The 12,672-nt window shown below is 40.6% G+C and overlaps 1 protein-coding gene across 7 annotated transcripts in view; it reads right to left on the reverse strand.

Annotated features, from left to right (window-relative positions):
• Nucleotides 1-10,414, reverse strand: part of VGLL3 (vestigial like family member 3) — a 61,644-nt gene extending 51,230 nt beyond the window's left edge. For 4 of the 7 annotated variants that reach the window (XR_014314976.1, XR_014314977.1, XR_014314978.1 and 1 more), the window contains exon 1: nucleotides 9,819-9,952. Coding sequence is in view for 4 of the 7 variants with exons in the window: in XM_082743710.1 (XP_082599836.1) it covers nucleotides 9,819-9,944 (126 nt within the window). In the remaining 3 variants the exon portion in view is untranslated. Of the gene's footprint in view, nucleotides 1-9,818 lie in introns of all 7 variants that reach the window. The other 3 variants (XM_082743709.1, XM_082743708.1, XM_082743711.1) reach the window with 3 other exon arrangements.
• Nucleotides 10,415-12,672: the final 2,258 nt, after the last annotated feature.

Raw genomic sequence — 12,672 nt, forward strand, 5'->3', positions numbered from 1 at the left:
GCCCTAACAGATATTGCTGGTTTTCTCAAGTAATTTTCACCAACCCACACACGGACAGCCCGTTTATGAGAGTTCCTGTTGTTCCATATCCCTCTCTACCCTTGGTACTGTATTTCTTTTTTCAGTTTGCTCTCCTGATAGATATCCCAATTTTTTTAATTTTTTTTTTCTTTGAGGTGTAATTCACATAAAATTGACCTTTTTGAAAGTCAATGATTCTGTGGCATTCAGCACATTGAGAATGCTGTATAACCACCAGCTCTCCCTACTCCAAAACATTTCATCAACCCAAAGGGGAATTCTGTACCTATGTAATATTAACTCCCTATTTTCTGACTCCACCCCACCAGTCCACAATAACCACCTATCCGCATTCTGTCTATAGGAATTAATCTATCTTGGCTATTTCATAAAAACTGAATCATACATATATGACTTTTTTGCTTCTAGGTTCTTTCTCTCAGCATAATGTCTCCAAGGTTCATTCACACTGAACCAGTACTTCATTCTTTTTATAGCTGAGTAGTATTCCATTACATGCATATAGCATAATTTGTTTATCCATGTATCCACGAATGGATATTTGAGTCATATCTACCTACTGCCTACTGCAGATAGTGCTCTTATGAGTATACACGTATTTGGTTGCACACCTCTTTTCAATTCTCTTGGGTAAGTATGTATGATAGTTGGGTCATATGGTAACACTACACTTCACTTATTAGGGACCCGCCAAACTGTTTCCACAGCAGCTGAACCACTTTAGATTGCCACCAGCAATGTACTTGGGGTCCAATCTGTCCACATCCCTTGGTAGAAAAATAACACTTGTTATTTTCTGGATTTTGAAAAAATTATTATTACAGCTATAGTCACCCTAGTGAGTATGAAGTGGTATTTCACTGTGGTTTTGATTTGCATTTCCCTAATGACTAATGATGTTGAACAATTTGCATACATTTAAAAAATATTAAGTGTGAGTACAAAGAAAACAGGAACAGAATTTAAACAGTAACTGACTCATATGCTGACAATCATACTGTCTTAATATCTCCTCCATAGACCCTTAAGCCTTAGCTAGCTACTTTCCGATATCTGTGCTTTGGTGACAATAAATCAATTCCTTGCCTATTTTGAACTAAGTGAATTATCCATGTGCACTTTTGCCATATTCTGTATTCACTTGGTATTTGCTTCTTAGCATGAAACTTGCCTGGTGTTACATTCTTTCTTGAGAATAATATATAACATTCAAAATGTTGAGGATAAATCTCAAATCATCAGAATCTAGATTTCCTGAATTGAGGTCAAAAGGCAATCTAGTTAATGTTGTTGTTTTTTTTCCTCAAGATGCACAATACTTCCTAAAAATACCCAAGTCTCAGAAATGTTCATGCTTTTCTTACAAGGCTCTGAAGAATTGTTAACCAAAACAAAGACGTCATCAAAAGGGACTTCAACACCTACAAATTGGTTTATTTAGTGCACATGAACTAGCTCATCCCCATTTCAGAGTAATGACAATTTTCCCCCAGGCACAATGACCCTGCCTTAGGTGAAACTGACTGAGTTAGCAGCCACAAAGTGAAAACTAACTCAGGAGAAGAGGTTAAAGCAATGTAGGAAGGAGTAGGCCTGGGCAATGCAGACCATACTGAGCCCCCTCACAGCCTGCCACAAGGCACGACAGGAACAAACTCTCACAGGAATGTGCAGGGGAAAGGATTTTGTCTGACAAGAGAGACTTCCATGTCAGGAGCCAAATACCACTAACTCCCCAAGGCTTAAGCTTACAAAATGCCAAATGATTACTGTGCATATGTGGAAACTTCTTTTCCTAAAAAAACAAAAGTATTTTAATGAATCATTGGATATTTGGAAACAGCTTTGTCCTTTTTTTTTTCTTTCGTTCTTTTTTCTTTTTCTTTCTTTTCCCAATTTCTACTGGCTCTCTTCTCTAAATGCAATGATTATTTTATGTTCAAAAAACATGGTCAATGCCTCTAAGAAAGGACCGCTAGGCTGAAATAAATGTTTCAAATTCCCTATGCTTCAAATTGTAAAGTCCATAAAAGCAACTGACTGCTCCTTGATTATATTTTTCTGAATTTACTCGGTAACAGATTGTTAAAAATATATCAGAGAGACTTGAAATTTTGATCCTTAGCCTGTTTGGAAGAGGAGGAGGAATCAAGTTCAGGGAGGGTGGGTCGTGATGAAGAGCTATGCCACAGACCTTTCACATATCATATTTTGCTTCCCTCTCTCAAACACAAGCACACAAATATTTTGTCCAAATAATTGTTTCCAATTTACAAATGTAAAAACTGATTTGCTTGACTGGGATCATCGAACTAATAAATGGCAGAGACAGGATTAGAACCTATTTCTGTCTGACTACAAAACATGAGCCAAGAAAATAAACTAAAGGAAATGAGTGTCTATATATTTAGGTTAGTCGAATAAATAAACAGAAGCCCACAATCAGCAGGGTATCAGATGCATCCCATAACTAAGGAGAGTTGAAGTTACTTATAACATTAAAAAAAAAATAGAGATGTAAACATATAACAGAGTTACAGCTATTAAATCATGCAGTGCTCTTCAAAATAGATATACACCCACATAAAACTGAAGTCTCTATCCAAAAAAGGTATTGTACCCTTGGCAACTCAGATACATAATGTTATTGCCCACCATTTTTCTGGAAATCCTATTTTGGAAATGTGAGCAGAGCCAATTTTGTGAGACACAGTCATAACTCTAGATTCTGTGTTTGTTTGTTTATTTTGTTTTGTTTTCATTTTTCTTAAGAGTTGGGAGTAACAAACCAAAAATATTATTAACTCGACCAGCTATTTTTGAGCACACTTGAGTCTCAATGATTCTGGTCATTATCAAAAATCAAACTCATCCCTTCCAAGGATGAAAAGTTTCCAGTTTCGAGGATGTTCCAAAATAATGTGCCACATACTTAGACAGAATTTCAAAATTTGCATTCCCAAAATATTTTAAGCTATGATCACATCACAAGGGTATGTGTTCTCTCTCAAACTGACTACTTTGAATGAAACAAGTTTCCAATATGGGATTTTCTGATACGTCTTTATAATCCTATTACTAGACATAGGGTATGACTTCATCTTTAAAAATTCATCTGTTATCCATTGAATCACCAATTAATTCCTCTTCTCTATCAGTAATTGTGCAAAGACATGGATTCATCACAAAGATGAAAGTCATAGCCTATCATTAAATTCAAGCTGCTCATAGTTAGTTGGAAGAGCATTGTAAGGGCAGTGGTAAATAGAACCTCACAGTTTATCCATAAGGCTAATTGCCCAATTTCTCCAAGTAGCTAATATTTTAAAATTTTTAAATAAGAAAAGTAAGATGGTAACATTAGGTCAATTATTAATTATTTCCTTGTTTCCAAAGAAGTCCAGATGGGAAGGAACTGCAAGAGAAAGAGAGCGAGAATAGAAAGGAGGATTTGACCAAAATGAGTCCGTGAGTCTGGGTCAGTCACCAAACCGTCTGGCCTCCAGCTTCTTCCTCTGAAAATGAGGAGTTTTGAGACTCGATTATCTCAGAGGTCTCGTCCAACTCTCTATCCTAATAAGTAACATGCTAGAGCCCTAGACAAATTCACACTTAATTTTGTTTCTTACATTGGCTGCCTCTTCTGATTTTGCAGGACACCAGCCAAAAATACCGTACAGACCATTGAAGACTAATTCATTCCTAGACATGGGTCATTTAGCCCAATTCTCAAGAATTAGCTTTGGTATCTCCTTTATCTATCTTCACAGTAAGAAGAAAGGATACATCCCACAACTGCCCCGCCCCTCGCTCCATCCGCCAAGGACAAGTGTTTTGGCATACTACCACATTAGAGTTCTAAGAGAAAAGGACACCTGTTTACTTTAGGTCATTCTTCCTTTCTTTTCTTTGTCTCCTCTCTACTAAAACACAAGACTAATGAAAAATAGTTTGGTTACCCCAGTTCAGACCACACTTCTAAATTATTGGCATAAATCTGGTATCCACTGAGATATCTATAAATATGGCATATACGACTACTTTGTTTTTAGCAGCAGATGTTTGGGTCTATTGGTTCAGGGCAGTGTTGGGTCTTCCTAAATGAATAGTTAAAGCAGAAAACCAGCTGCTTAAAGAGGTGCTTTTTGAAAGATTCGGGGCAGAGTTTTGCCCACAATTATTTCCTTCACTGTGTCTGCCAGAACCTGAAATTCAAGTATCAGAAAGCTTTTGTTTCCTGAATGAAGAATGAAAATATTTTTCTGGAGATAATACCTTAAATTGTTATCTATTACTGGATTAATTAGTTTGGGATTCTTTGTGGGGTGTGTGTGTGTGTGTGTGTGTGTGTTTTAATGCTAGCTGGAAGTAGGGCCTATCGGAATGGGATCCAACTTCAGCACCCAAGTTTTAGAATGATAGACAGAAAGTCTAATACACAAGTTTGCTTTAGGATCTGCCCTGAGTATCCTGAGCATAATATTTTTAGTCTCGTTGAACATTCCCTTTGCACAGAAGGATACAAGACAGAAATACATACACTATCCAAAGGGATCAGCTCAGCATCTTTGCTGCAACAGCCCCAAGAGTCACTGTGCACGATGGCAAGCTTCTTCCCTCTGAACACCCTCATCTCCTTTGCTGTGGCGCATGTCCCTGCCATGCCCAATTTCATGAGATGGGAGACTTTATAAAGTGCAAGGTGAATTAGGCCTTCCTTGCATTTGCCCAAAATACCCTTTCCTTTCCAAAGAGTTGTCACCTTATCCTGGCATTTGGTTTTCTGCTAAACATATCTCCACTATGCATGCTTGTACGGATTCCAAGCCTTCTCTTTCTATATTGTAATCTTATTGTAATCTCTCTTCTGGTTGACTGCCAGAGACAACAGTTAGTTTAGTCATTTTAAAGTTTAATTTTTTTTTTCCAGCTTTGAATTTTCTGGCTGCAAAGTTATTGGGAGCATAAAACTCTGGGTACTTTAAGCTTCTAAGTTTCTGCAGTCAAGTTAAGTTGTGTAGTGTGGAATTATGGGGGTTGTTCTTTCTCAATGAAGTCCTGTATGAATTCTTATAAGTCCACTTAAGTCCTTGCTTACAGTAGCAAGAAAATTGGATCCTCCACCTTAAATAAGTTGGCTGTATATTGAGATTATTTAGGATATAACTGTATTCTTTCCATTTAATGAATCTAAACTTAGGTTGAAAGAACAGTAACATATGAAGCACTTAAAGCTGACTGTTAATACCACTTCCTGAAGATTATTTTAAAATAAATAAATGTTCATTTGCTAAGTGGATTTTCTGCCTCATCAACAAAGGATGCAGAATGGATAGCAAAAGTCATTAGCATAATATAAATGCTTTCAAAAGGACTTTGGAATGCCTAAACTAAAAAAATACCCTACCAAGGACTTGGAAAGAATTTCAAGCTCCAAGGCCAAAGAATCTACTGCATATTAATCTTCTTTATCAAAAAGTTGATTTGGAGCACTAAAGACAAAAATAAGCCTATTGTGCAATTGCAAAATATTAAAAAATAAAAAAGCTTGGAAGACTGTATGGCATGGTAGAAAGATGCTAGATTGGGGAGCATGGCATCCGGTGGTCTTAATTTTGTCACCAATTAACTCTGAAATCTTTGGCTAGGTGGTTCAGCCATGTGAGTATCCATTTTTCCCATTTGCAAAAGGAAGGGTGTAGTGTGTTTTTTCAGGGTGTCTTCTTCTGACTACGTGTGTGTGTGTGTGTGTATGTGTTTTATGACCTAACCAAGGTATCAAAGTCCAGAGAAATAGTTTGGGGAGCGGGGCACTCCTTACAAACTTATAACTGGAGTTCTGCCTCCTAGGAGCATTTAATTCTTTTAAGTGAAAGCATGCAAGCAGATTCACACAGCTGTGGACAGAGTAAATACGCTATAACTTATATGAAGCCTGGAGCATAATTGTTAAAAACCCCTATGCACAATTAGAAAACTGGCGATCTTTTTTTCTGCTTTCACCACCTCATGAACAAACTACAGGATTCTGAAAGCTTTACGTATCTTTCTAATGTTGACAAAATGAGTAAATGGGGGGGGGCAGATTTAGACAATAACAGGCTGTCTACATTTAAGATGAGAAGTCCCCCGGGTATGAAGGGAATCTATGATTTCATATCATTTCCCTCAATTTTTCCTGACACATATTTGGAAATTTGTTTCTCTTAGTTCCTACTGTCACTGTTAGAATGCAAGCACATTCCTTTCTGGACACGTTCTGCAGTGTCATCATGCCTCTGGAGCAGAGGCTTAGAGACTGAGTCAAGAGTTCTCTTGTGGAGATGTTAAAGAGATGGTGGGCATGAGGACCACAAAGCTTAGCATCTCTTAGCAAACCCTGTCTGGATAAAACACACTGTAAGATTTACTCATAGTCATGCAACTTCTAGGAATTAATGTCAGGGACTATAAAACTTATTCTGCAGACATATTTACAAATTATTTTGATTCATGTAGTCTACTGTATGCCTGAGTAATGCATTACAGTGCCGCATGAGATATATGTAGTTCACTAGCTTTTTAAGACACCAACCTATTACTACCTACAATGCATAATATACTTGATGAAAAAAAATCTGAACTTAAAATTTCAAGTGCGTATCTATGCTTTTAAGGGTAAAGCAGAGTACACACGCCTGGAGAATGCTATTCTATTACTTCAAAAATAATTATCAGCTATATGATCATACATGAAGAGAAAAAACACACCGGTGGATAAAATCCATCATAATAGACCATTATAGGGTGCCTGGGTGGCTCAGATGGTTAAGCGTCTGCCTTCAGCTCAGGTCATGATCTCCAGGTCCTGTGATGGAGCCCTGCGTCAGGCTCTCTGCTCAGCAGGGAGTCTGCTTCTCCCACTGCCTCTCCCCACTGTTCCTACACACACTCTCTCTGTCTCGAATGAATAAATAAAATATTTGAAAAAAAATAAACCATTATGCTATACTAACTTACAAGGACTTCTGAGCTATATGGATTTGAGGGGAAAAAATAAGCTCAAAGATACACCACTACAACGGATTACAGAAGGAACACAAACCTGAAATGCTTTCTTTTTTAACATTTTATTAGTGACCATGAAACTTTCTTTATAACTCTATCACTTTTTCTGCTTTTCTTTTTTCTGCTCAGCAAATCAAGTTTTCAAATGCTGTAGGAGTGGTAGCCTTTATTTTTGTCTCCCAGGCAAGATGCTATTAGGGGTCACTTCCCATGGATGGAGAAAACAATCTTCAAGGATAATAATGATAAAACCTTATGGAATGCAAAAACAACCAAAATATGTATTCTCAGATGACTGCATTAGGGCCAAGTCAATATTAGTCCCACTTCACCCACGCACCGCATAGTCTAAAAATGTTGTCAGCCTGATAAGAATTTCCTGATTTACTCTTTTTTCCAATAGAAAATATAGGTCATCAAAATAAACTCCTGACAGTAAAAGAACAGTAGTTACACTATCAAGTCTCTTTATTTCACTAGCCAGTTAGAGTCCATTTCCTTACTTAACAACAGAAAAAGTATCCTCTAACAAGCCATTTTTGTAAAAGTAACAAGAAAATTTCCAAGCACACCTCTCAGCTAAGTTCTTAAAGTCATCTCAACCAATTATCTATTTGAAGGATACCTACAGAACCCTAAAGTCTAGTAAAGTTGACATTTACTAATATGCGCAAACTTATCAATGTGGACAATTCAGGTGAAAAAGAAAGTTCATTCTTCAGTCAGTTGATGGTCTCAGCAAAAGACTGATATCTGGGGATCGAGTTGTAGCACTGTTACAAAAGTTGGCGTACTGGAGTTTTTCTCACTGAAAACTGAATTTTATGAATAGTAACTTAGAATTTTTCCGATGTGAATTTTATTTTCTAGTTCAAGAGTATTATAATCCCTAACCTCCACCACAGATTCATATGTTAATGGAATTATTTTCACAATTCTATAGAACAAAACCCTATTCATAACTTACATAGTTCAAGTTATCTTTTAAGGGGAAAAATACTTTTCTGTATGCTTAGTAATTTTTAGTCTGTTGCTTGTCTACATTCCAATTGACAACTGAGAGCCTCTACAGTCCCTGAGATGAAGGAAGGGTAGGGAGGAAATAGGATGGTTCATCTGGGACTGACTGTTTATAAAACACATAAAAATGATACCAGTATCTCTTTGCCTCACTTGCCTAATTTGTACCTAAATGGTTTTCTCTATTACTTAACATCTTTTATGTTTAAAAGCAAACATCTTTTATGTTTAAAATAAAAGAAAAGCAAACAGCATAACCAAATGCTTAAATCTATCTTTGACCACAAATTATAAAATGTTTTCCCATTCTCTTTCCTAAAAGTAATCTTGCTTTCAAATGCTAAGGCTGCTGAATATTTAAAAAAAAAAAAATGGTAGCAATAAAATGGGGTTCCTTCCTCTTTTGCCCTACTTGGTCTGGTTAAGCTTATATTGTTTAGCAAATAACTCTGGGGCATGTTCCCTGCTCCAGAATCAGCTGAATTTTACAGTCCTTAAATTCTAAACTAAAGTTATGATTTCTGTCCAAAGAGTAGCCTTACAAATCTAGCAAAGAAACAAGTAAAAGGAATACAGAAATCAAAATTAATTATGTAAGTTTTAATAAAGAGCCAAACCCTTAAGACCATAATAAAACATATGGTTCCTAAGAAATTTTTTTAAAAATTCTGTGAATGGTAATTTCCGAAGCACATCTGGTTCCCTGGTAAGTGTCTCCACCTCAGAGTGCATAAATTGTATTTTTAAAAATTTCACCAAATCAACCCTAATTCCCGAATTCCCAGAGTCTGAAGACCCTACTTCAGTACAAACTAGTGCCACATACTCACATATGTGTTCTCTATAGCACTAACTGAGGTTTGAAACACATTCTGTTGGTGTCCACAGAGGAATGTCTAGGGGTACCTAGTGCCAAATTCCCCACACCCTACTCTCTCTTCTAAAAGAACTATATCATCTCCCTGCTTCCAGAACCCTTTTAATCCACAGCATTCTCCGTCACTCTCAGCATGGTGAAGACCCAACATCCAGTGATCCAAGGTTACCTCTTGAGTGGGGACACACTTCTACTAGGCTGAACTATAACATCTCTGCGCTTTGATGGAATTAAAAAATGAATGAGGAAGTTTGGGATCAATTCCTGCCCTCCCAGTCACAGTCATAAGAAGACAGACACTACAGAGAAGTTCTAGTAACATTTGACAGACATTACATTAGATTTCTGTTCCATTAAAGTTCCAGAAAGGTCATTCCATGAGCTCACTACCCAGGTAAGCCTCCCCTATGTCGGTGACACAATTTTATCCTCTTAATCAAGAAAACCCTGAAAACATTTCACCTTTCCAAAGAAAAGAAAATATTTGATTTAAAGTAAGTTTACTCACATACTCCTAAGACAGATGCCCTTGGTGGGTTTCAAAGAATTGAGCCCAAAGAGCTAAGGTGGCTATGCGGAGCAGCTCTGAGCTCCAGTGACACCAGCTCAATGAAGCCAGGTAGTGCCTCACATCGAATCCCCACCCGTCCACCAGGCTGCTGGTCCCTTCCCGAAGCCTTTCCTCCGTTCAGCTCAACGGCGCTCCCCCAGGTCCCAGAGCATCCTCCGCGCCACCCGTCCCGGCGGGACGTCGCCCGAGTCCCAGACAGATACTCTCGGTGCCCCTCGCCCCCGCCCCCGCCCCCGGCGGGCTGCCCGGTCGGTGACTCACCTGCTGGCCAGGTTGGGGCGCCGGGTGGTAGTAGGCTGTGGGGCAGGTTGCAGCTGCCACAGGGTTGGGCAGATACTGGGGCGCTCCATACGGCTGGGGGTGATACATCACCTCCGCACAACTCATGGCAGCCGGGGCAGCGGCGGCCCCCGAGCTGCCGCCGCCGCTCTGCGCGCTCGGGCGACGGGCGCCGCCGCCACCGCCACCGCCGCAGCTGCCTCCTCTGTCGCTGCTCCAGCTGCTACTGCGGCGAAGGCGGGTCCTCGGCGGCCGCGGGCTCCGCGCGGGGCGCGGGCTCGGGAGGGGTTGGCAATCAGTGGGGGCCCATGCGCGGGCACCTTCATCTTCAGCCCCTCCGATTGTCCGCTTCCCTGCGCTTATATAGCGGCTCCGGGACGCAGGGGCCCGCCGCGCGGCGGGGGCATGACAGTGCCCGGCTCCGGCGAGGACAGCAGCGCCCACTGCAGCGCCAGCCGCCGCCGCAGCCCCGGCCGGGTTGGGCAGCCCTGGGGAGCCGGGGCTCTGGTTTGCATATACACAATGCACGCCCGGGGCTCGTCCTATCACCAGAGCTCGCGCCTGGGCGAGGACCGGGAGGCGGGGGCAGAGGGAGGGGGGCGCTGGAGAGGAGGGGGAACACTTCGCCGCTCCAGGCTCTGGCGCGGAGCTGTGCAAAGTTCCTCCAACTCGGTCCGCGGCGGGCGGGTCGCCCAGCGGGGGACCCCGGGGAGGGCCGGCTGCGGATTGGAGCGAAGTTTGAAGCCCTCTCCGCCTCCCGGCGGTGGGATGATGGTGGGAGGGGAACGGTATGCGAGAGGCTCCGCGCCCTCAGAGCTCAGGCTTTCCGCCCTGTGTCACCTGGCTGTCAGGGCAAGGGCTTCGCAACCCCAAGGAGCTTTTAGTGGGGAACACCAACGCATAGGCCAGCGCTAAACCAAGGCCAAGTGTACAAAGAGGTTAAACAGAACAGGCGCAAAAAAAACTGGGATTAGCCCCTGCGTTAAATATAACCGTAAGTGAAAGTTAACTTTATTACGAACGCGCACACGCCAAGAATGCAACACAGTTTTCTACAAGTGATCTCGCTTTAAGTTTACACCTTCATGGTATGCAATTTTTGTGGGACGTCAACCTTTTCTGGCTCTTCCTGCCTGGTTTCCATAGAGTAATAGACAATAACAACTGATTAAACTCATTCAGCTATTAAAGGTTTATCTACTTGCAAGTGGCTTATAATCCTCTCCAAAATTTAAAAAAAAAAAAAAATCTCTTTGTGGGAATATAACTATTTTGATAAAATCAGGTGAAGTAGAAAAGAATTGTAATTAACTTATAAATAAGTTAACTCTTTGAACTTTAACAAGTGTATCTCTCCCCTTCTATTTAAGTATCCTTTTATGACACAGAACAGTTTGTTTTCACAGAGACTATCCTTTGAGAAAAAGACAAGCTGAATGTCCTATGTACTGATGTTGTCATGGATTGAACTGTGTTTCCCTCCCCCCCAGATACATATGTTGTAGTCTGACCCCCAATGTGACTGTATTTGGAGACAAAGCATATCAGGAGGGAGTTCAGATTAAGTGAGGTCCTAACAGTGGGGTCCTAATCTAAAACTGGTAAACTTATAGAAGAAGTCGTCACACTAGCGATCCCTGTCCGCCCTGGCACAGAGGAAAGGCTTTGGGACAGCCAGTAAGAAGGTGCAGTGTACAAGCCAGGAAGAGACTTCTCACTAGAAACTAATCTTGAGGGCAGCTTGATAGTTGGATTTTTTTTTTTTTTAAGATTTTATTCATTCCCTTGACAGAGAGAGAGAGTGTACAGGAGAGAGAGAAAGAGAGAGCACACACAAGTAGGGGGAGAGGGAGAGGCAGGCTTCCCACTGAGCAGGGAGCCCCATTTGGGGCTCAATCCCAGGACCCCAGGATCATGACCAGAGCCTAAGGCAGACGAACTGAGCCACCCAGGAGCCCCATATTGGAATTTTAGCCTCCAAAGACGTCAGAAAGTAAATATCTGTTGTTCAGGGCACCCAGTCTTGTGGTTTTTTATCGCAGCCCTAGCAGACTCATATACTATATCAGAGATGTACAGTATTAATATATTGCTAACTTGATATGAATGTGTATGTGTGTATACATAACTATACATTCCACACATACATAAATACATATATATTCACACAAACACACATTTTCACACTCAAATAACTATAGTATTTAACAGGAACTCTGCTACTCATAACAGCTCCTATTCACTCATTCATTCTTTCATCTACTGAATATTAAAAATACATTTATGAAGGGCATTCACAGTTCGGATTTTGTGCCTTTTGTAATGAAGAAGCACTCCTATCAATGAGACATATATGAACTTATTTGAAATGTTGTCCCTGCCTTTTCAAAAAATGACATCCTCTGGTCATCCTTTCCTGTGTTCCAGGTTCAACTATTTGACTTCTATTTAGATGGTTCCACACAGATGTTCCATAGGAACCTCAGTCGTGATAGCACTGATATTTTCCCACAGTCCCAATCTGAGTCCACTTGATCCCAGCTTTACACTTGTACTGACTCTCTTCCCTCATCATTTATCTCTCCTGCTATAACCCTTAGTTCATGCAGCATCTTTCACCCAGACTCCTGAAGGCGGCTTCTACCTGATTTCCAGGCCCTAATAGTCTTGTCTTCTGATGCATTCTTCACACAATTCATCTTTTTTTTTTTTTTTAGAGTCACCTGTTCTTTTTTTTTTTTTTAAGATTTTATTTATTTGACTGAGATCACAAGTAGGAAGAGAGGCAGACAGAGAGAGAGGAAGGGAAGCGGGCTCCCTGCTGAGCGATGGGGGG

The sequence above is a fragment of the Mustela nivalis genome (genome assembly GCF_964662115.1).
Source record: "Mustela nivalis genome assembly, chromosome: 1".
Lineage (NCBI taxonomy): Eukaryota > Metazoa > Chordata > Mammalia > Carnivora > Mustelidae > Mustela > Mustela nivalis.